Genomic DNA, 23,773 nt, shown 5'->3' with positions numbered 1-23,773 from the left:
TGCAGGCCCAGACGGCATCCCCAGCCGCGCCCTCAGAGCATGTGCAGACCACCTGGCTGGTGTGTTTACGAACATATTCAATCAATCCCTATCCCAGTCTGTTGTTCCCACATGCTTCAAGAGGGCCACCATTGTTCCTGCTCCCAAGAAAGGTAAGGTAACTGAGCTAAATGACTACCGCCCCGTAGCACTCACTTCCGTCATCATGAAGTGCTTTGAGAGACTAGTCAAGGACCATATCACCTCCACCCTACCTGACACCCTAGACCCACTCCAATTTGCTTACCGCCCAAATAGGTCCACAGACGATGCAATCTCAACCACACTGCACACTGCCCTAACCCATCTGGACAAGAGGAATACCTATGTGAGAATGCTGTTCATCGACTACAGCTCAGCATTTAACACCATAGTGCCCTCCAAGCTCGTCATCAAGCTCGAGACCCTGGGTCTCGACCCCGCCCTGTGCAACTGGGTACTGGACTTCCTGACGGGCCGCCCCCAGGTGGTGAGGGTAGGCAACAACATCTCCACCCCGCTGATCCTCAACACTGGGGCCCCACAAGGGTGCGTTCTGAGCCCTTTCCTGTACTCCCTGTTCACCCACGACTGCGTGGCCACGCACGCCTCCAACTCAATCATTAAGTTTGCGGACGACACGACAGTGGTAGGCTTGATTACCAACAACGACGAGACGACCTACAGGGAGGAGGTGAAGGCCCTCGGAGTGTGGTGTCAGGAAAATAACCTCACACTCAACGTCAACAAAACTAAGGAGATGATTGTGGACTTCAGGAAACAGCAGAGGGAACACCCCCCTATCCACATCGATGGAACAGTAGTGGAGAGGGTAGTAAGTTTTAAGTTCCTGGGCGTACACATCACAGACAAACTGAATTGGTCCACCCACACAGACAGCATCGTGAAGAAGGCGCAGCAGCGCCTCTTCAACCTCAGGAGGCTGAAGAAATTTGGCTTGTCACCAAAAGCACTCACAAACTTCTACAGATGCACAATCAAGAGCATCCTGTCGGGCTGTATCACCACCTGGTATGGCAACTGCTCCGCCCACAACCGTAAGGCTCTCCAGAGGGTAGTGAGATCTGCACAACGCATCACCGGGGGCAAACTACCTGCCCTCCAGGACACCTACACCACCCGATGTCACAGAAAGGCCATAAAGATCATCAAGGACAACAACCACCCGAGCCACTGCCTGTTCACCCCGCTATCATCCAGAAGGCGAGGTCAGTACAGGTGCATCAAAGCTGGGACCGAGAGACTGAAAAACAGCTTCTATCTCAAGGCCATCAGACTGTTAAACAGCCACCACTAACATTGAGTGGCTGCTGCCAACACACTGACTCAACTCCAGCCACTTTAATAATGGGAATTGATGGGAAATGATGTAAAATATATCACTAGCCACTTTAAACAATGCTACCTAATATAATGTTTACATACCCTACATTATTCATCTCATATGTATACGTATATACTGTACTCTATATCATCTACTGCATCTTTATGTATTACATGTATCACTAACCACTTTAACTATGCCACTTTGTTTACATACTCATCTCATATGTATATACTGTACTCAATACCATCTACTGTATCTTGCCTATGCCGCTCTGTACCATCACTCATTCATATATCTTTATGTACATATTCTTTATCCCCTTACACTTGTGTCTATAAGGTAGTAGTTTTAGAATTGTTAGCTAGATTACTTGTTGGTTATTAATGCATTGTCGGAACCAGAAGCACAAGCATTTCGCTACACTCGCATTAACATCTGCTAACCATGTGTATGTGACAAATAAAATTTGATTTGTTTTGATGTATTCGAAAATGAGCTCAGGTGGATCCTGTTTCCATTGATCATACTTGAGATGTTTCTACAATGGGATTGGAGTCCACCAGTGGTAAATTTAATTGATTGGACATGATTTGGAAAGAAACACACCTGTCTATATAATGTCCCACAGTCTACAGTGAATGTCAGAGTAAAAACCAAGCCATGAGGTCGAAGGAATTTTCCGTAAAGCTCCGAAACAGGATTTTGTCGAAGTTTGGAATCACTGAGACTCTTCCAAGAGCTGGCTGCCCGGCCAAACTGAGCAAGCGGGGGAGAAAGGCCTTGGTCTGGGAGGTGACCAAGAACCCGATGGTCACTGACAGAGCTCTAGAGTTCCTCTGTGGAGATGGTAGAACCTTCCAGAAGGACAACCATCTCTGCAGCACTCTACCAATTAGGCCTTTATGGTAGAGTGGACTGCCAGAAGCAACTACACAGAAATGGGCACATGACAACCCGCTTGGAGTTTGCCAAAAGGCACCTTAAGTCTGTCAGACCATGAGAAACAAGATTCTCTGGTCTGATGAAACCAAGATTGAACTCTTTGACCTGAATACCAAGCGTCACGTCTGGAGGAATCCTGGCACCATCTCTACAGTGAATCACGTGGTGGCAGCATCATACTGTGGGGATGTTTTTCAGCAGCAGGGACTGGGAGTCGAGTCAGGATCGAGGGAAAGATAAACGGAGCAAAGTACAGAGAGATCCTTGATGAAAATCTGCTCCAGAGCACTCAGGACCTCAGACTTGAGCGACAGTTTACCTTCCAACAGGACAACGACCCTGAGTACACAGCCTAGACAACGCAAGAGTGGTTTGGGTGACAAGTCTCTGAATGTTCTTGAGTGGCCCAGCCAGAGCCCGGACTTGAACACGGTTCAACATCTCTGGAGAGACCTGAAAAAAGCTGTGCAGCAACGCTCCCCATCCACCTTGACAGAGCTTGAGAGCTTGTGTGCCAAGCTTGTGTTTCATACCCAAGAAGACTCTATGCTATAATCACTGCCAAAGGTATTTCAACAAAGTACTGAGTAAACAGACAGTTTATATTTTTAATACATTTGCAAACATTTTCTAAAAACTTGTTTTTGCTTTGTCGTTATGGGGTAATGTGTGCAGATTGATGAGGGAAAAAATGATTTAATACATTATTGAATAAGGCTGTAACATAACAAAATGTGGAAAAAGTCAAGGGGTCGGAATTCTTTCCAAAGGCACTGTACATGATACCTGTTCTGGCAATAGACAGGCAGATAGGTAGGTCACCTAAGGGGGACCTAGGCAGGGAAGAAACACAGCCAGCCATAGCCATGGGATTTGGCCAGTAAATCCCATTGACCCAGGAGACCCTGTTTTATCTGGCTCTGCTGTGTGTGTGTGTGTGTGTGTGTGTGTGTGTGTGTGTGTGTGTGTGTGTGTGTGTGTGTGTGTGTGTGTGTGTGTGTGTGTGTGTGTGTGTGTGTGTGTGTGTGTGTGTGTGTGAGTGAGAGAGAGAATGAAAAAGAGATATCAAAAAGGATCAGTAATGGAGATAGGGTTAGTGGAGTGCATTGACACCCATGCTGGTCTGACACCAGTCTGTTCTGAGAGCAGTCTGTTCTGAGAGCAGTCTGTTCTGAGAGAAGTCTGTTCTGAGAGCAGTCTGTTCCCTGGGAGAGAGGAGCATAATGTTCTTTATTTGTGCCCACACACACTCGCACTCTCTGAAGAGCCAGATAAAACAAGAGGGTCCCCTGCGTCAATGAGATTTACTGGCCAAATCCCCTGACTGTGGCTGGCTGTCCTGTGTGTGGTCTTGCTGTTCCCAGCCTGGGTCCCCCTGTTAGGTAACCTACCTATCTGACAGTCTACTGCCAGACCACACAAATGACTACAGATGAGGGGAAAAATAGATTTTAACCTGTAATTTCTTGTATCACTTACTGTTATTTCCTTAAAAAAAACATGCCTCATTGTAAGCAATTGCAGGAAGTCAATCAATAAAATGTTGAATTGTGACAAATTGTTGTGCACTGGAGTTAGAAGGTGCGATGTTATGGATTACTCTGAATAATAACTGTGGATGAATAACTCTTAACCATTTGAGTCTAAGCCATGTTTAAGCCGGGGGTCATTTTGCTATTTGATTTTGAAATATATACAAAAATAATTTGATCAAAAAATGTATTTCCACCTTACTGCTATTAGCCCATAAAAACTAATTGAATAACATATTCACTACATGGAACAGATAGTCCCCCCCAAAAAAATCTAAAGGAAGTTTGTTCTGAAGTGTCTATCTTATATCTGAGAGATATAAGAAAGATAAGGATAGTTTTATCTTTGTATTTTTTTGTATTTTTTACATGTATTTAACCTGTTATTTTTGTCAATATACAGTCTTGATATGCAGTACCAGTCAAAAGATTGGACACATATACTCATTCAAGGGTTTTTCTTCATTTTTGCTATTTTATACACTCAAGAATAATAGTGAAGACATCAAGACTATGAAATAACACATAGTTTTGTTTAACAAAAAAGTGTTAAACAAATCCAAATATATGTGAGAATTGAGATAGAATTGAGATTCTTCAAAGTAGCCACCCTTTGCCTTGATGACAGCTTTGTACACTCTTGGCATTCTATCAACCAGCTTCACAAGGTAGTCACCTGGAATGCATTTAAACTAACAGGTGTGCATTGGTAAAAGTTCATTTGTGGAATTTCTTTCCTTCTTAATGCATTTGAGCCAATCAGTTGTGTTGTCACAAGGTAGGGGTGGTATACAGAAGATAGACCTATTTAGTAAAAGACCAAGTCCATATTATGGCAAGAACAGCTCAAATAAGCAAAGAGAAAAGACAGCCCGTCAGTACTTTAACTTCTTATGGCTGGGGGGCGCTATTTTCATGTTCGGATGAAAAGTGTGCCCAGAGTAAACTGCCTGCCACTCAGGCCCAGAAGCGAAGATATGCATATGCATATATGTAGATTTGGATAGAAAACACTCTGAAGTTTCTAAAACTGTTTGAATTATGTCTGTGAGTATAACAGAACTCATATGGCAGGCAAAAACCTGAGAAAGAATCCAACCAGGAAGTGGGAAATCTGAGGTTTGTCTTTGGCTAAGTCTTTGGCTATCCAAGAAACAGTGTAAATTTGGTCCGATTGCACTTCCTAAGGCTTCCACTAGATGTCAACAGTCTTTAAAACCTTGTTTCAGGCTTCTACTGTGGAGGGAGAGTGAATAAGAGCTGTTTGACTAAGAGGTCTAGCAGAATGCCAAGTTATGCACGCAGCCGTGAGAGTGAGCTACGTTCCTTTTCATTTCCAAAGATAAAGGAATTGTCCAGTTGGAATATTATTGAAGATTTATGATAAAAACATCCTAAAGATGGATTCTATACATCGTTTGACATGTTTCTACGAACTGTAATGGAACTTTTTGACTTTTTGTCTGGACTAAGTGCCTGCGCCTCGTGAATTTGGATTTGTGAACTAAACATGTGAACAAAAAGGAGGTATTTGGACATAAATGATGGACTGCTGCAGAGGATAAGTTCATTAGAGTTACCAGACTCAGAAATTGAAGCCCAAACAGAGTTCAAGTAACAGACACACCTCAACATCAACTGTTCAGAGAAGACTGTGGGAATCAGGCCTTCATGGTCGAATTACTGCAAAGAAACCACCATAAAACACACCAAGAAGAGACTTGCTTGGGCTAAGAAACACAAGCAATGAACATTAGACCGGTGGAAATCTTGGTCTGATGAGTCCAAATCTGAGATTTTTAGTTCCAACCGCCGTGTCTTTGTGAGACGCAGAGGGAAAGTCATCTAGGGAAAGGGTGACTACTATGAAGAACCTCAAATATAAAACATATTTTGATTTGTTTAACACTTTTTTGGTTACTACATAATTCCATATGTGTTATTCACAATGTAGAAAATAGTCAAATAAAGAAATCAGTAGGTGTGTCCAAACATTTGACTGGTACTGTATCCTTCCATACATTTTTTAAACTGGTGCTGGGGGACCTTCGGGCGGGTCTTGTGAGGCCTGTGGGCTTCATAAGACCACAGCCTGTGGGCTCACCTTTACACAGAGGGGTCATATTAGTGTGTAGCCAAAACTGTACAGATGCTACACAGAAGTTGGCAGATCTGCTGTATCGACATCAGACGAGTCCCTTGATCCTTGTGGGGGCCGTAGAGCAAAACCTGAGAGTATCATATTTGTTCCTGAGATCATCTTTCCATAGAGGGGTCATACATGGTTTTAGGCCAAACCGTTCAGACGCTACAGAAGATTTTGTGAGAAGACAATTTTCTGGATGTCTCATGGTCTGACAAACATCGCTCTAGCTCTCTTACCTTTCACCGCAGTTTTACAGCAGCATCCAATGCATCTCTAGCTTAAACTGACGGATTATTATGTAGATTTTTTCTTTATGCTAAATACATTTCCGTGGGGGTTGGACATCAGTTGGTGTTGAAGACTTTCATTAACGATCAAGTTGTAATGCTTTCTAAATGCATATTTCCCTCCATCTTTATTCAGGTATTTGATTTGATTTAGGTTTGTGGTAAAAGGAAGGATGCCTTTGAAAGTATCCAAATAGGGCCCTAGTTTAGATATTTTTTAATTTCTTTAATTATTTTACCCCTTTTTTCTCCCCAATTGGTAGTAGTAACAGTCGTCTCATCGCTGCAACTCCCGTAGGGACTCGGGAGAGGCGAAGGTCGAGAGCCATGCGTCCTCCGAAACACAACCCAACCAAGCCGCACCGCTTCTTGACACAATGCACATCCAACCCGGAAGCCAGCCACACCAATGTGTCGGAGGAAACACCGTACACCTGGCGACCTGGTCAGCGTGCACTGCACCCAGCCTAACACAGGATTCGCTAGTGCACGATGAGACAAGGATATCCCTGCCAGCCAAACCCTCCCCAACCCAGACAGCACTGGGCCAATTGTGCACCGGTCGTGGCCGGCTGCGACAGAGCCTGAGCTCAAACCCAGAATCTCTGGTGGCACAGCTAGCACTGCGGTGCAGTGCCTTAGACCACTGCGCTACCCGGGAGGCCTAGATATTTTTCTTGAGGTCATGCAGAGCAGCATAATATCATGGGATATGTACAGTAGCTATCCAGACCAAAAATAAGCACATGCTCTGTTTCACTCTACAATAAACCCTGTCAACACAAACACACACAGACACTCACACACAAACAGCCACACAGACACACACACACAAACACAAGGCAGCGACAGCATGGAAAGTGATTCATTGAGTATTAGAGAAAATGCAATTGCATTAAGGCTCTTTCCTCTTCCGTTCCTACACAGTTACTAACACCTCCGCGGGGTAGTGTGAATCATCTGTATTGAAACAGCAAATCAAACCGTGTGTTGTGTTAATGTTGAGGAGCCCAGTGGGGAAGAGGGAGCTGTTAGCTGTACCAGTGTCACAGAGGTCTTGGTCAATGACTCCAGACAGCCAGAGGCTACTAAGCCCTGAGTCTACTCTGCAGGATACGAGCCTGGCCATTCCTTTGATACAGGCTTATATAATAGTTATCCAGTTATCCACAGGGTGAATTCCCATGATGCACGCAGATACACAACAACACACACAGACACACGAAGCAACTCAGTAACTCCACTCAGAACATGACGCCGTGCTGGATAGTCGCCGTATTGAGAGCTCTGCATGTACTTTGCTATGTTGTGATTCTTTTGACGTTTATCTTTACTTTATTTTCATGAAATGTCTGCTAACATTTTTTATAACCGACAATAACTTTGAACATCAGATTGGCAGTTACTTCCCCGATTCCTGCTGCAACTTCGACTTAACATAGACTTAACTAGAACACCCCACTAAGCTACAATCCCAATACATACACACCACATACAAAAACCCATGCCACACCCTGGCCTGACCAAATAAATGAAGATAAACACAAAATACTTCGACCAGGGCGTGACAGAACCCCCCCCCCTAAGGTGCGGACTCCCGAACGCACCTCAAAACAATAGGGAGGGTCCGGGTGGGCGTCTGTCCATGGTGGCGGCTCCGGCGCGGGACGTGGACCCCACTCAATCACTGTCTTAGTCCCTCCTCCTCACGTCCTTGGATAGTCCACCCTCGCCGCCGACCATGGCCTAGTAGTCCTCACCCAGGACCCCACTGGACTGAGGAGCAGATCGGGACTGAGGGGCAGCTCGGGACTGAGGGGAAGCTCGGGACTGAGACAGCTCGGGACTGAGACAGCTCGGGACTGAGGGGAAGCTCGGGACTGAGGGGAAGCTCAGGACTGAGGGGAAGCTCGGGACTGAGGGGAAGCTCAGCACCGAGAGGAAGCTCAGGCAGGTAGCTGGATCCGGCATATCCTGGCTGGCTGGTGGTTCTGGCAGATCCCGGCTGACTGGCGGTTCTGGAAGAGTCTGGTTGACTAGCAGATCTGGAAGAGTCTGGTTGACTGGCGGATCTGGAAGAGTCTGGTTGACTGGCGGATCTGGAAGAGTCTGGTTGACTGGCAGATCTGGAAGAGTCTGGTTGACTAGCAGATCTGGAAGAGTCTGGTTGACTGGCAGATCTGGAAGAGTCTGGCTGACTGGCGGATCTGGAAGAGTCTGGCTGATTGGCGGATCTGGAAGAGTCTGGCTGACTGGCGGATCTGGAAGAGTCTGGCTGACTGGCAGATCTGGAAGAGTCTGGCTGACTGGCGGATCCTGGTAGACTGAAAGATCTGGCTGCTCCATGCTGACTGGCGGCTCTGGCTGCTCCACGCTGACTGGCGGCTCTGGCTGCTCCATGTAGGCTGACAGCTCTGGCGGCTTCTTACAGACTGGCAGCTCTGGCGGCTCCGTGCAGACTGGCAGCTCCTTGCAGACTGGAATCTCCTTACAGACTGACAGCTCATTGCAGACTGACAGCTCCTTGCAGACTGGCAGCTCCGTGCAGACTGGCAGCTCCTTGCAGACTGGCAGCTCCTTGTAGACTGACATCTCTGGCTGCTCCATGCAGACTGACAGCTCTGGCTGCTCCATGCAGACTGGCAGCTCCTTGCAGACTGGCAGCTCCGTGCAGACTGGCAGCTCCTTGCAGACTGGCAGCTCCTTGTAGACTGACATCTCTGGCTGCTCCATGCAGACTGACAGCTCTGGCTGCTCCATGCAGACTGGCAGCTCCTTGCAGACTGGCAGCTCCGTGCAGACTGGCAGCTCCTTGCAGACTGGCAGCTCCTTGCAGACTGACAGCTCTGGCTGCTCCATGCAGACTGACATCTCTGGCTGCTTCATGCAGGCTGACATCTCTGGCTGCTCCATGCAGACTGGCATCTCTGGCTGCTTCATGCAGACTGACAGCTCTGGCTGCTCCATGCAGACTGGCATCTCTGGCTGCTTCATGCAGACTGACAGCTCTGGCTGCTTCATGCAGACTGGCAGCTCTGCCTGCTCCATGCAGACTGACATCTCTGGCTGCTCCATGCAGACTGACAGCTCTGGCTGCTCCATGCAGACTAACAGCTCTGGCTGCTCCATGCAGACTGACAGCTCCTTGCAGACTGGCAGCTCCTTGCAGACTGGCAGCTCCTTGCAGACTGACATCTCTGGCTGCTCCATGCAGACTGACATCTCTGGCTGCTTCATGCAGACTGACATCTCTGGCTGCTCCATGCAGACTGGCAGCTCTGGCTGCTTCATGCAGAATGACATCTCTGGCTGCTCCATGCAGACTGACATCTCTGGCTGCTCCATGCAGACTGGCATATCTGGCTGCTTCATGCAGACTGACAGCTCTGGCTGCTTCATGCAGACTGGCAGCTCTGCCTGCTCCATGCAGACTGACATCTCTGGCTGCTCCATGCAGACTGACAGCTCTGGCCACTTCATGCAGACTGGCAGCTCTGGCTGCTCCATGTAGACTGGCAGCTCTGGCTGCTCCATGTAGACTGGCAGCTCTGGCTGCTCCATGCAGGCTGGCAGCTCTGGCTGCGCTGAACAGGCAGGAGACTCCAGCAGCGCTGTAGAGGAGGAAGGCTCTGGCAGCGCTGAACAGGCGGGAGACTCCGGCAGCGCAGGAGAGGAGAAAGGCTCCGGCAGCGCTGAACAGGTGGGAGACTCCGGCTGCGCTGGAGATGAGGAAAGCTCTGACAGCGCTAGATAGGCAGGAGACTCCGACAGCGCTGGAGAGGCGAGGCGCACTGTAGGCCTGATGCGTGGTGCTGGTACTGGTGGTACTGGACCGAGAACACGCACAGGAAGCCTGGTGCGGGGAGCTGCCACCGGAGGGCTGGTGCGTGAAGGTGGTACTGGATAGACCGGACCGTGCAGGCGCACTGGAGCTCTTGAGCACCGAGCCTGCCCAACCTTACCTGGCTCGATGCCCACTCTAGCCCGGCCGATACGAGGAGCTGGAATATACCGCACCGGGCTATGCACCCGCACTGGGGACACCGTGCGCACCACTGCATAACACGGTGCCTGCCCGGTCTCTCTAGCCCCCCGGTAAACACAGGGAGTTTGCGCAGGTCTCCTACCTGGCGTAGCCCTACTCCCTGTGAGCCCCACCCGCCAATAAATTTTTGGGGCTGACTCTCGGGCTTCCTTGCCAACCGTGTTCCCTCATATCGCCGGCTCCTCTCTCCGGCTGCCTCTGCTCTCCTCGCTGCCTCCACCTGTTCCCATGGAAGGCGATCCCTTCCCGCCAGGATCTCCTCCCATGTGTAGCAACCCTTGCCATCCAATATATCATCCCATGTCCAATCCTCATTGCGCCGCTGTTGCTGCCTTTGTTGCTTCTCCTGTGGCTCCTGCCTGTTGACACGCTGCTTGGTCCTGTCGTGGTGGGTGATTCTGTAACGGTTCTCTTGTGGTGAAGGAGAGTCGGACCAAAATGCAGCGTGTAGATTGCGATCCATGTTTAATAAACAAACGTAAAACACGAATCAATTATAAACACTACAAAACAAAGAACGTAACGAAAACCGAAACAGCCTATACTAGTGTAAACTAACACAGAGACAGGAACAAGGACACTAAGGACAATCACCCACGACACACTCAAAGAATATGGCTGCCTAAATATGGTTCCCAATCAGAGACAATGATAAACACCTGCCTCTGATTGAGAACCACTTCAGACAGCCATAGACTTAACTAGAACACCCCACTAAGCTACAATCCCAATACATACACACCACATACAAAAACCCATGCCACACCCTGGCCTGACCAAATAAATGAAGATAAACACAAAATACTTCGACCAGGGCGTGACAGTACTCTGATCAGATGAAACAAAAATAGAGTTTTTTGGCCATCAAGGAAAACACTATGTCTGGCGCAAACCCAAAACGTCTCATCGCCCTGAGAATACCATCTCCACAGTGAAGCATGGTGGTTGCAGCATTATGCTGTGGGATGTTTTTAATCGGCAGCTTTTTGTCCATCAAGGAAAACGTTATGTCTGGCGCAAACCCAACCCCATCCCCACAGAGAAGCATGGTCGTGGCAACATCATGCTGTGGGGATGTTTTCATCGGCAGGGACTGGGAAACTGGTCAGAATTGAAGGAATGATGGATGGCCCTAAATACAGGGAAATTCTTGAGGGAAACCTGTTTCAGTCTTCCAAAGATTTGAGACTGGGATGGTGTTTCACTTTCCAGCAGGACAATGACCCTAAGCATACTGCTAAAGCAACACTCGAGTGGTTTAAGGGGAAACATTTAAATGTCTTGGAACGGCCTAGTCAAAGCCCAGACCTCAATCCAATTGAGAATCTGTGGTATGACTTAAAGATTGCTGTACACCAGCGGAACCCATCCAACTTGAAGGAGCTGGAGCAGTTTTGCCTTGAAGAATGGGCAAAAGCCCCCAGTGGCTTGATGTGCCAAGCTTATAGAGACATGGCCCAAGAGACTTGCAGCTGTAATTGCTGAGAATGGTGGCTCTACAAAGTATTGATTTTGGGGGGGTGAATGGTTTTTCATGCTCAAGTTTTCTGTTTTTCTTGTCTTATTTCTTGTTTAATTCACAATAGAAAATATTTTGTATCTTCAAAGTGGTTGGCATGTTGTCTAAATCAAATGATACATAACCAAAATCTATTTTAATTTAAGGCAACAAAATAGAAAAAATGCCAAGGGGGGTGAATACTTTCACATGCCACTGTACTGTCACATGATAATAAAATGCATGATCTACGATCGCGGATTATCTACCAACGTGACTCTCGTAACTGCAATATTCTCAGCTTTTTTGAAACATGGCTTTCGGACAACTCGAGAAGGTCAATGGATTCTCCATTCACCGAGTGGACAGGACAGTAGAGTCAGGGAAATGAAGGAGGGGAGGTTTTTGCCTCTTCATAAACAAAAAATGGTGTACTGACTTGAGCGCAGTGGTAGTCTCAACCCATTGTTCACCTGTCTTGGAATAACCGATGGTCAAATGCCGACCCTTCTACCTCCCTAGGGAGTCTTCAGCTGTTATTGTGACTGTTGTATACATATCACCTCAGGACAAGAAATATAACAGTCTGGCACTTAACGAACTGTACAAGGCTATAAACAAGCTGGAAAACTTACACCCAGAGGCTGCCTTTCTTGTCGCTAGCTATTTTAACTCCGTGGCATTAAGACACATGAGTCCCTATTTCCATTAGCACATCTCCTTTGCCACAAGGTACAATAAAGTCCTAGACCATTGTTACTCTACCCACAACAAGCATACAAGGCCCTCCTTTGTCCGCCATTCAGCAAATCAGATCATGACTCCGTACTGTTTACAACCTCCGTCACCGGCTTCGTATGGAAATGCATAGGCAATGTTGTCCCCACAGAAGGTTCAATGCTTCCTCAACCAAGAGCCCTGGATTAACACCGAGGTTGGCACTAAGATAAAGGACAGGGCTACCGCACACAGGGCTATCACAGACGACTCTGAGCCTACTGGTAAGGACATGAACAAGTACAAGAAGTCCCGCTACGACCTGCACAGAGTCATCAAACGAGCAAAAGGACAATATAGGAATAAGGTGGAATCATATTACACAGTCTCCGATGCCCACCGCGTGGCAGGGCATCGGAGTCCATTAAGGATTACAAAGGAAGATCCAGCCGTGATCTGCCCAACGATGCTTATTTTCCAGATGAACTCAATGCATTTTATGCACACTTTGACATTAACAACACTGTGCGTGAGGTCCCCCCCAACCTAGAGGACTGGGTGATCTCGCTCTCTGGGGCCATTGTGTGTAAGGTCTTTAATCAGGTCAACACTCGCAAGGCCGCGGGTCCGGACGGTTGCACATTGACAGGGCTGCAGTGGAGCAGGTCAAGAGCTTCACATTCCTCGGTGTCCAAATCTCTAAGGACTAAAATGGTCAACGCGCACAGTCATGAAGAAGGAGCAACAGAGCCTCTTCACCTCAGGAAGTTGGAACGGTTTGGCATCAAATCCTCAAGTTATACAACTGCACCATTGATAGCATCTTGACTGGCTGCATCACTGCTGGTATGGCAGCAGCCATACCAGACGGTGATGCGGACAGCCCAATATATCAATGGGGCCGAACTCCGTGCCATCCAGGACCTCTATATCAGGCGGTCTGAAAGGAAGGCCCGGAAAATCATTAAAGACTCCAGCCACCCAAGCCATAGACTGTTCTCACTACTTCCGCATGGTAAGCCGTATTCATGCATCGTCTGACACCAAAAGCCTCCTGAACAGATTCTATCCTGAAGCCATAAGACTACTAAATAGCTAACAGAATGGCTACACAGACTATCTGAGTTGACCCTTGTATTTAATTTGTATGTTTGCACTGTTTCTATGCACACTCTAAGGACTCTACACACTCACACACACACTGACACTCCAACACACATATACTGTAACATAAACACATATGTATACTGACTCTACACATACACACACACTCACATACAATCATAATTTACACTGCTGCTAATCTGTTTATCATACACTGAGTGTACAAAACATGCTCTTTCCATGACATAGACGGACCAGGTGAATCCAGGAGTAAGTTATGTTCCCTTATTGATGGCACTTGTTAAATCCACTTAAATCAGTGTTGATTAAGGGGAGGAGACAGGTTAAATAATTATTTTTAAGCCTTGAGACAATTGATACATGGATTGTGTATGTGTGCTATTCAGAGGGTGAATGGGCAAGACAACACTTTTAAGTGCCTTTGAACGGGGTATGGTAGTAGCTGCCAGGCGCGTGTGTCGAGAACTGCAACGCTGCTGGGTTTTTCCATGCTCAACAGTTTCCCGTGTGTATCAAGAACGGTCTACCACCCAAAGGACATCCAGGGAACTTGACACAACTGTGGGAAGCACTGAAGTCGACATGGGCCAGCATCCCTGTGGAACGCTTTCGCCACCTTGTAGAGTCTATGCTCTGACGAATTGAGGCTGTTCTGAGGGCAAAAAGGGGTGCAACTTAATATTAGGAAGGTGTTCATAATGTTTTGTACAATCAGTGTATATCCTGGTGCCTAGTCACCTTACCCCTATACATATCTACCTCTATCACTCCAGTATCCCTGCACATTGTACATATGGTAATATTGGAGCCGACCCTGTATATAGCTTCTTACTTTCTCGTGTTCTTTTTCTTATTTGTATTTCTTGCGTGTGTTTGTTCTACCTTGTGTTATTTTTAATGCTACATTGATATTGAATACTGCATTGTTGGGTTTGGAGCTTGTAAGAAAGGCATTTCACTATACTTGTGCACGTGACATTAAAACTTGAAACATCAAACTCAGTACTCACACTCTCCTCCTTGACCCTCTCAATGGTGCATGCTGGGAGGCCCTGCGGGGTGACCCCGTTCTGGTCCATGGCCACAAACAGCTTCCCATTGATGTTGAGGAAGACCTGGGAACCCCGGCTGCCCGTGCTGTAGGTACTGGGCCTGCGTCTGGTGCTCCACGGGACCACCAGGGACCCAGCACGACTGTGTGTCCCCTCATTGTCCCCATGGACACTGAGCTCATCGTCGGCAAAGTCACCCTCTGAGTCTTTGTTCCGGCGATTGAAGTTAAATATACTGACGTTGCTTCCTCGTCTAGTGCGCGTGGAGATGGTGCGGATGAGGAGGGGGTGTGTCAGCTGGTGGGGGAGTGGAGAAATAGTTTTGAGTGGGCTATATGGTAGGGACGTCTTCTGTTAGAAAAGAGTAAGATACTTGACTCAAACCCTGGAAATCAGATAATTCTTTCACAAATTAGGATTGCCTTTAATCACTATAGATTCAGAAAGGTGAAAGATCTATATACCAAAATACATACTTCTCTACAAAACCTGAAATTCTACTTCAGATTCAGCATGTTTGTATTTATCCATAATGTTTAATCCATGATGAAACATCATGATTAAATAACAATCCATTACGAATACATAATTATGATATTTACCCTGCCCCCATCCACTGTATCCACCTTTAATGTTTTCACGTCTCCCTTCTCCACGTCTCCCTCGTTCTCCGTCTCCTCCACCAGCCCCTCTAGACTTCTCCTCCTGCTCTGCAACTCCTTGTTGTCAGGCAGAGCCAGTCCAGGGGACAGGTCCAGGAAAATCAATGAATCTGTGTCTTGAGCTTTCTGAGGAGCGTTAGAAGGCAAAGCGTCAGTTCATTTATTTTTACCTAGATTTGCTATGAAAAACATTTTCATGTATGACTGACTGGGTTTCGAACCTGAGTCTTTTAGGTCTATCAAGGCTATGTTAGCCTGTTGAACAGAATCCTAGGGCCAACAGCTATAGTCCTTTTTCAGGATATTGTCTCATTCCAAATTAACAGAAGTCCCATACCAGTACCTGATAACCAATTGAAAGAATGTACTGTATGTCTACAGTCCAAGTTCCCAAAGCATTAGCCATAAAATGACGACATGAAACTCTGTCTTACCTGCGCTTCCTTCTTGAGGCACTCCATGGCCAGCTGGAACTCCCTCTCTTTCTGCCAGGCCTCCTGGATAGTGGCCTGGTTCTGTTCCTCGTAGGCCATAGCCACCACAGCCAGGATCAGGTTGACCAGGTAGAATGACCCCAGGAAGATGACCACCACAAAGAACACCATGTAGGTCTTTCCTGCTGACCGCAGAGTCTGAGGAGGGATGGATGGACACATGATCTTTCAGACTATGACCTGAATTAGGAGATCGTTTGAAATAAAGCTGACCATTTCCAGGTGTCCTTACTGACCTGGTGATAGAGGTTCTCCCAGTAATCTTGTGTCATCAGCCGGAAGAGGGAGAGAAACGCCCAACCAAAGCTGTCAAAGCTGGTGTAACCATAGTTAGGGTTCCTTCCTGCCTTCCTACATTCAAACCCATCTGGGCAATGCCTGGGGAGAAAACAGAAACAAAACATCAAGATAACGCCGTAAGGCTCTCGTCCAGAAACAAAACATCAAGATAACGCCGTAAGGCTCTCGTCCAGAAACAAAACATCAAGATAACGCCGTAAGGCTCTCGTCCAGAAACAACACATCAAGATAACACCGTAAGGCTCTCGTCCAGAAACAACACATCAAGATAACGCCGTAAGGCTCTCGTCCAGAAACAACACATCAAGATAACGCCGTAAGGCTCTCGTCCAGAAACAACACATCAAGATAACGCCGTAGGGCTCTCGTCCAGAAACAACACATCAAGATAACGCCGTAAGGCTCTCGTCCAGAAACAACACCTAGCTCCTTAACACCTAGGCACTTGTGTAAAGCTGAAGGAATTGGATATGTTTAGGCAATATGGCAAAAAATTCCACTTAGCCTATGAAGATGGAGGGCAAGATGGAGCTGCAACCATATTGCTCATACCTAGATGATTCTTTCAAATCTACCTGTGCTTAGGGGTTAGGAGCCAGGGTTTCTGGATGGGGCCTAAGATCCTAAAAAAAACACATACTAAAGGAAATGTAGAAAATGATTGGATCTCGTACCATTATGCTGCCTCTTTAAGGTGACCCCATACGAGGGTCGGTTTGCTCCTAGCAGAACTAGGCTAGGTGGCCTGTGCTTTGCACTTAATGTGTTGTGAAATCTGTTGTGAAATGTACTGTAATGTCAACTGCCTGAACTGTTTTAATGTTGTTGGACCCCATGAAGAGTAGTTGCTGCCTTGGCAACATCTAATGAGGATCCGTAATAAATGCAAGTACAAATACTCCCTTAAAAGACCTTCGCTTGAAAAATCTGGGGGGAAAAGTAATTTGACTGTTTGTCCCTTTTGAGACACCATAGCCAATATACGTTTCCTCAAAATAGTCGGAATAATCTTAGATAAATCTGTAATAAATTCTGACATTTATGCCGAGCATGTCTCACAATTTTAGATTTAACTAAGATGTTTGGTGCAGTATTTCTCAAGTAAAAAACAAAACTCCATCATAAAAACCTACCGAACACCAAAACAATCTAAAACTTTTCACAACAACATTTCTGCGTAACATATATGCAAACTGTTTCAACTGGGAAGCATGCGACAGGCTTTAAGTGTGTACAGTTCATGCACATTCATTGGCTTGTCATTGCCGCACAGTGAGCTCATCCTATGCCTGTTATCTTAGAGAAGGGGGGCCATTAAGATAAATAACTGTGTGCCAAGGCTTTATCCAAGCAACAAGGTCCCATACAGGTCATGGCAGTCACTTATTACAGACAATATTAATTCAGCAAGGGGAAATTTCACACATATAGTACATCAGCTTATCGGAGTAGTATGGGATTGTTGTTCAAAATATGTAGCTGACATAATGGGACAGGTTTAGATGCTTTTCCATGACTAAACCCTCGTGTAGACAACACTTATCGGGCCTAAGAGGGTGATGTCAGCCCAGAGCAATGCCACTGCATGCCATCCCACGTTAGATATGCCCCACACCCCCTCGAACCCCCATGACAGAAAGGTGAGTGACTCCGACACCCGGCTTCCTCTGAGACACGGACCATGCTAGAGTGGCTAGAGGAGCTAGGGGGGCATGTGAAATGGGTGGGTGTCTTGAAGAGTGAGGCGGGGGAGTTGAAAGGACGTGGCGCCACCAACCTGCCATCACGCCAGTCACTCGTCCCCTCACACCACCTCAGCCCTTCACCCATCCCTGAAAAGCCTAGCAGGCAACACGTGTCAACCAGGGATAGGATTGATTTCAATTTAATTTGAAATTCTAATTAAATTCTTGAATTCACTCATGAAGTGGAGAATCTATGTTGAATTCAATTTCAATTTCAACAGTTCAAGTTATGGAATTGAATTGGAAATAGACTGTTTGGACTTTTTGAATTGGAATTGAATTGGATTTGTAAAAACAAAATCTTTGGAAACTTTTAATTATATTGGAATTAAATATTTTAACATTTGCCAGTTGATGGACTTAATTCACATACTGTAGTATAAAAAATGTACTTAAGGATATGTTTTAAATAATTTATACTTGTACATCTACAATTCCAGTATAGCTAGGCTGTCTGAACAGTTACATGATCAGCCTCAAAGCATGAGGGAATTTTAATTTGTGGACGTGTTGGGGTTAATATTGAATCGGGAATTTAATTATTATAATTGACCTAACACTGGAATTGAGAGAAATTGAACCATCTCAGAATTCAAATACTGACCTGGAATTTGAATTGAATTAAATGGAATTTACAGGGAGAGAGAATTGAATTAGAATTGAATTTGTGGAATTAACCCCAACCCTGCAGGCAACATCCATATCTCAGCGGCTTTGGCATGTGGAGGGAGAGTGTGAGGGTGTGGGGCAATGGGCTCTATCATCCACCAGACACGTCTTTGTGTCTCTGAGGACGTGTTAATGGACAGGCCCCACTTCAGCCTCTGGGACGCCCTTAATGGGAGGCCCTAAACCCTGCTCTGCCTGGCCTTCGCCTCATATCACACACACAAACACACACACACACACACATATCCCAACACAATTCCCATACAGTGGCTCGACATAAACACGTCTGAAGTGGAGATAAAACAGAATTTAATCTATCATCGTTTTTAAGATGTATTTACTACTTTTCCAATTTCAGAATCTACATGTAAGTACACCCTTTTCGTGTTTCCTGTAATTGTTATCATGGCTGCATGTACGCAAGTCCATAGTTAGCCACAAAAACACGCGAGCTGAACGATGTTTTGTAATTTTCCTTATGGCCTTTCAGGAAAACCAGGAAAGAGTGGCAGGGATTACACCGAGGAAGATGAGCACTCGTGCTATCTTTACATGGGTGGATATACTCCTCCCTGCCATTGGTAATGCCACGATGTAGATGGAACGTTCTAAACGTTCTGAACTCTGTCATTTTGTGATGGTTCCTGTCCTAGATCTGTCAATCTGAGACCCAGATTATAATCTCACCTGTGTGTGCAATCTCTAACAGTGGGGCACCCAGAGGCATCAATACAATGGATCTAATTTGAGCCAGAAATGCTGGACTACAACATGAAGAGGAACAGGAAAAACCTTTTCAAACATAACAATGCCTCACACTGTAATTAAAAGGACCACGGTTTGGTTAAATTAATGTTTTCACCCTTCATCTCTAATTTGACGGCACAGAAAGTGTCACTACAAACTTGGCAGTTGATGAGCAACAAACATGCAACAGCTACAGAATCAGATCACTTTTATAGGATACAGGTCCTACCCTGCAATCAAAACCCTGCCCGCCGTTCTTGTTGTTATGTGTAACGTGTTGTGTTCTTGTTAGCGAGAGATAGGGAGGAGTCATTGAGCAGGGAGGAGTCACTCAGCAGGGAGGAGTCACTGAGCAGGGAGGAGACACTGAGCAGGGAGGAGTCTCTCAGCAACCTGTTGTTATGTGTAACGTGTTGTGTTCTTGTCAGCGATAGATAGAGAGGAGTCATTGAGCAGGGAGGAGTCACTCAGCAAGGAGGAGTCATTGAGCAGGGAGGAGTCACTCAGCAAGGAGGAGTCATTGAGCAGGGAGGAGTCACTGAGCAGGGAGGAGTCACTCAGCAGGGAGGAATCACAGAGCAGGGAGGAGACACTGAGTAGGGAGGAGTCACTCAGCAGGGAGGAGACACTGAGCAGGGAGGAGACACTGAGCAGGGAGGAGTCTCTCAGCAACCTGTTGTTCTGTGTAACGTGTTGTGTTCTTGTCAGCGATAGATAGAGAGGAGTCACTGAGCAGGGATGAAGTCAATGAGCAGGGAGGAGTCACTCAGCAGGGAGGAGTCAATGAGCAGGGAGGAATAACTCACCAGGGAGGAGTCACTGAGCAGGGAGGAGTCACTGAGCAGGGAGGAGTCAATGAGCAGGGAGGAATAACTCACCAGGGAGGAGTCACTCATCAGGGAGAAGTCACTGAGCAGGGAGGAGTCAATGAGCAGGGAGGAGACAGTGAGCAGGGAGGAGACACTGAGCAGGGAGGAGTCTCTCAGCAACCTGTTGTTATGTGTAATGTGTTATGTTCTTGTCAGCGAGAGATAGGGAGGAGTCACTAAGCAGGGAGGAGTCACTAAGCAGGGAGGAGTCACTGGGCAGGGAGGAGTCACTGGGCAGGGAGGAGTCACTCAGCAGGGAGCAGTCACTCAGCAGGGAGGAGTCACTCAGCAGGGAGGAGTCACTGGGCAGGGGGGAGTCACTGAGCAGGGAGGAGTCACTGAGCAGGGAGGAGTCACTGAGCAGGGACGAGTCACTGGGCAGGGGGGAGTCACTGAGCAGGGAGGAGTCACTCAGCAGGGAGGAGACACTGAGCAGGGAGGAGTCGCTCAGCAGGGAGGAGACACTGAGCAGGGAGGAGTCACTGGGCAGGGAGGAGTCACTGGGCAGGGGGGAGTCACTGAGCAGGGAGGAGTCACTCAGCAGGGAGGAGATACTGAGCAGGGAGGAGTCGCTCAGCAGGGAGGAGACACTGAGCAGGGAGGAGTCTCTCAGCACTCCGGCAGCTGGGGGTGTGATTGGCTGCTATCCTATCTCTGGCCAGGGAACTGGGCATTCTGATATGGGGTTATTTTGGGCACCAGCAGTGAGCCCTGGCCACTGTCCCGTTAGGAGGATCGGGGGGGGGGGGTTGACTATATCCCAGGGAAGATAGTAACTACCTAACGGTTCATCACAATACGCTCTTGAAAAGGGAGCAGTAATGTACACTATATATAGTATATGCCAGTGGTTCCTAAACTTTTCATTGTCTTGCACCCCTTCAGACATTCAACCTCCAGCCCCTCTAGCACCAGAGGCCAGTTTTTTTGCCATCATTGTAAGCCTGCCACACACACGCACTATTTCTTAAACATAAGAATGAGTGTGAGTTTTTGGCAGAACCCAGCTCGTGGGAAGTGACAAAGATGCTCTGTCAAAATGGCACCGGAAGAAATGGCAGCAGTTTTACAGGCGGCCAACCAATTGTGCTATTATGTGTTTTTTCGCATTATTTGAAACTCATTTTGTACAAGACGCCCAGTGACACAAGCCTACCAGACGAGCTAAATCACTTCTATGCTCGCTTCGAGGCAAGCAACACTGAGGCATGCATGAGAGCATCAGCTGTTCCGGACGACTGTCTGATCACGCTCTCCGTAGCCGACGTGAGTAAGACCTTTAAACAGGTCAACATACACAAGGCTGCGGGGCCAGGCGGATTACCAGGACGTGTGCTCCGGGCATGTGCTGACCAACTGGCAGGTGTCTTCACTGACATTTTCAACATGTCCCTGATTGAGTCTGTAATCCCAACATGTTTCAAGCAGACCACCATAGTCCCTGTGCCCAAGAAAACAAAGGCAACCTGCCTAAATTACTACAGACCCATAGCACTCACGTCTGTAGCCATGAAGTGCTTTGAAAGGTTGGTAATGGCTCACATCAACACCATTATCCCAGAAACCCTAGACCCACTCCAATTTGCATACCGCCCAAACAGATCTACGGATTATGTCATCTCTATTGCACTCCACACTGCCCTTTCCCACCTGGACAAAAGGAACACTTATGTGAGAATGATACTCATTGACTACAGCTCAGCATTCCACACCATAGTACCCTCAAAGCTCATCACTAAGCTAAGGATCCTGGGACTAAACACCTCCCTCTGCAACTGGATCCTGGACTTCCTGACGGCTGCCCCAGGTGGTGAGGGTAAGGAACAACACATCTGCCACGCTGATCCTCAACACTGGAGTCCCTCAGGGGTGCGTGCTAATTCCCTTCCTGTACTGCCTGTTGTATTCAGTGCACGTGACAAATCAACTTGGACTTTTATTTGAGCTCTTATAGGATCAGGGCACAAATAATAACATAGTAATAATCAATAATTTTGCTCTTTATTTAGCCATCATGCTTATAAAATCTTATTTGTTAATTGAAAATTGTGAATAACTCACCACAGGTTAATGAGAAGGGTGTGCTTGAAAGGATGAACATAACTCTGAAATGTTGGGTTGTATTGGGGAGAGTCTCAGTCTTAAATCATTTTCCATACACAGTCTGTGCCTGTATTTCGTTTTCATGCTAGCGAGGGCCGAGAATCCACTCTCACATAGGTACATGGTTACAAAGGTCATTAGTGTCTTAACAGCGTGAATTGCCAAGGGAAAGAAACTTTGACTGCAGCCATTTCCAGAAATTTGGCAGTGGCTTCTGATTAAGTAAAATTTTCACAGAACCGCTTGTTGCAATTTCAATGAGGCTTTCTTGATCAGATATCGGTAAGTGAACTGGATGCAGGGCATGAAAAGGATAACGAATCCAGTTGTTTCGGGAAAGTACCTGCATAAGGTGTATCCAAGAGGTGTATCCAAGATGGAGTAGCAGTCAGACGTCTTTGTCTCGTCCCATGTGTATATAACTTTTTCTTCACGTTCTTTTTAATATTTTTCCTAAACCTCAACTTCAAAATACTATCCTACAACACCCCTCACCCAATGTTGTGTGGATCTGTTTTTTTTCCTAAAGTATTTCTATTTTTATCTGAACTAGAATACCAAAGCTAGCTAGCTAACTAGCTACCAGCTATCAATCAGCTAACCACTGTGAGCGGTCATCAGCTAACCTTTAGCTTGGAAAGCTCTCGCCAGTTCGTACAACGTGCTTCAAACCAGAGCATACTGGACCTATTTTTCTCTCCATATCCCCGAATTCCTACCGCAAACTCTGAACCTTTTCATCTGGATCATCACAGCTAGCTAACCGCAACCCGGGTTGACTACTCCTGGCTAACGTTTCCGTCCCGGGGCTAGCCCATGCTAGTCAAGTCTCCCGGCTCACTCCTGGGCTACAATATCCGGACCCCTTCTACTGCCGGTGCGGGCCACGGAACCCCACCGATCCACTACGACTGGAATACCGACATCATCTGCCCGAGGATTCCAACAGGCCCCTCAGACGCGACATCCGTTGAAGGCCCATTCTGCTAACCTGCTAGCTACCTAGAGCTACTTGGAACCCTACTAATCAATGACTGGTCTATCAACCTCACCGCACGAAGAGGCAAAAACAGACTTACCCCCATAGCGATGTCCCCCAAAGGCTAACTTGCTAGCCCCGGTCTACTAACTGCTAGCTTGCCTGCCCCAGTCTGCTAACTGCTAGCCCCTGCTAACTGCTTGTTTGCTAACCCGGTCTGCTAACTGCTAGCTTGTTTAGCCCCGGCCTACTAACCGTTAGCCTGTTAGCATCGGCCTGCTAACTGTCTGAATCGCCGTGTCCCCCGGTCAGCCCAACCACTCACTGGACCCATATGTTGACTTGGCTACGCATGCCTCTCTCAACTACCAGGAGCTGTGCCAGGCCCGTCAGGTCTGTTGACTCATCCAGCTGTAACGTATTTAATTCACTGGCTTGTATGCAAAGCAGTAGTTGTTTCAAAACATCTCCTGCCATGTCACTGATGCAGTGTGA

The 23,773-nt window shown here is 47.0% G+C and overlaps 1 protein-coding gene across 2 annotated transcripts in view; it reads right to left on the bottom strand.

Annotated features, from left to right (window-relative positions):
- LOC109909635 (sodium channel protein type 4 subunit alpha) overlaps positions 1 to 23,773 on the bottom strand; it is a 207,742-nt gene that overhangs the window by 111,597 nt on the left and 72,372 nt on the right. Inside the window, exons 9-12 of one of the 2 annotated variants that reach the window (XM_031796748.1) lie at positions 16,103 to 16,244; positions 15,807 to 16,004; positions 15,313 to 15,498; positions 14,669 to 15,007 (exon numbers count right to left, since the gene is read on the bottom strand). In XM_031796748.1, coding sequence (XP_031652608.1) covers positions 14,669 to 15,007; positions 15,313 to 15,498; positions 15,807 to 16,004; positions 16,103 to 16,244 — 865 coding nt within the window. The remainder of the gene's footprint in view (positions 1 to 14,668; positions 15,008 to 15,312; positions 15,499 to 15,806; positions 16,005 to 16,102; positions 16,245 to 23,773) is intronic. The other variant, XM_031796749.1, reaches the window with a different exon arrangement.

Source organism: Oncorhynchus kisutch, linkage group LG18 (assembly GCF_002021735.2).
Source record: "Oncorhynchus kisutch isolate 150728-3 linkage group LG18, Okis_V2, whole genome shotgun sequence".
Lineage (NCBI taxonomy): Eukaryota > Metazoa > Chordata > Actinopteri > Salmoniformes > Salmonidae > Oncorhynchus > Oncorhynchus kisutch.
This window is presented reverse-complemented; position numbering and strand designations above follow the sequence as displayed.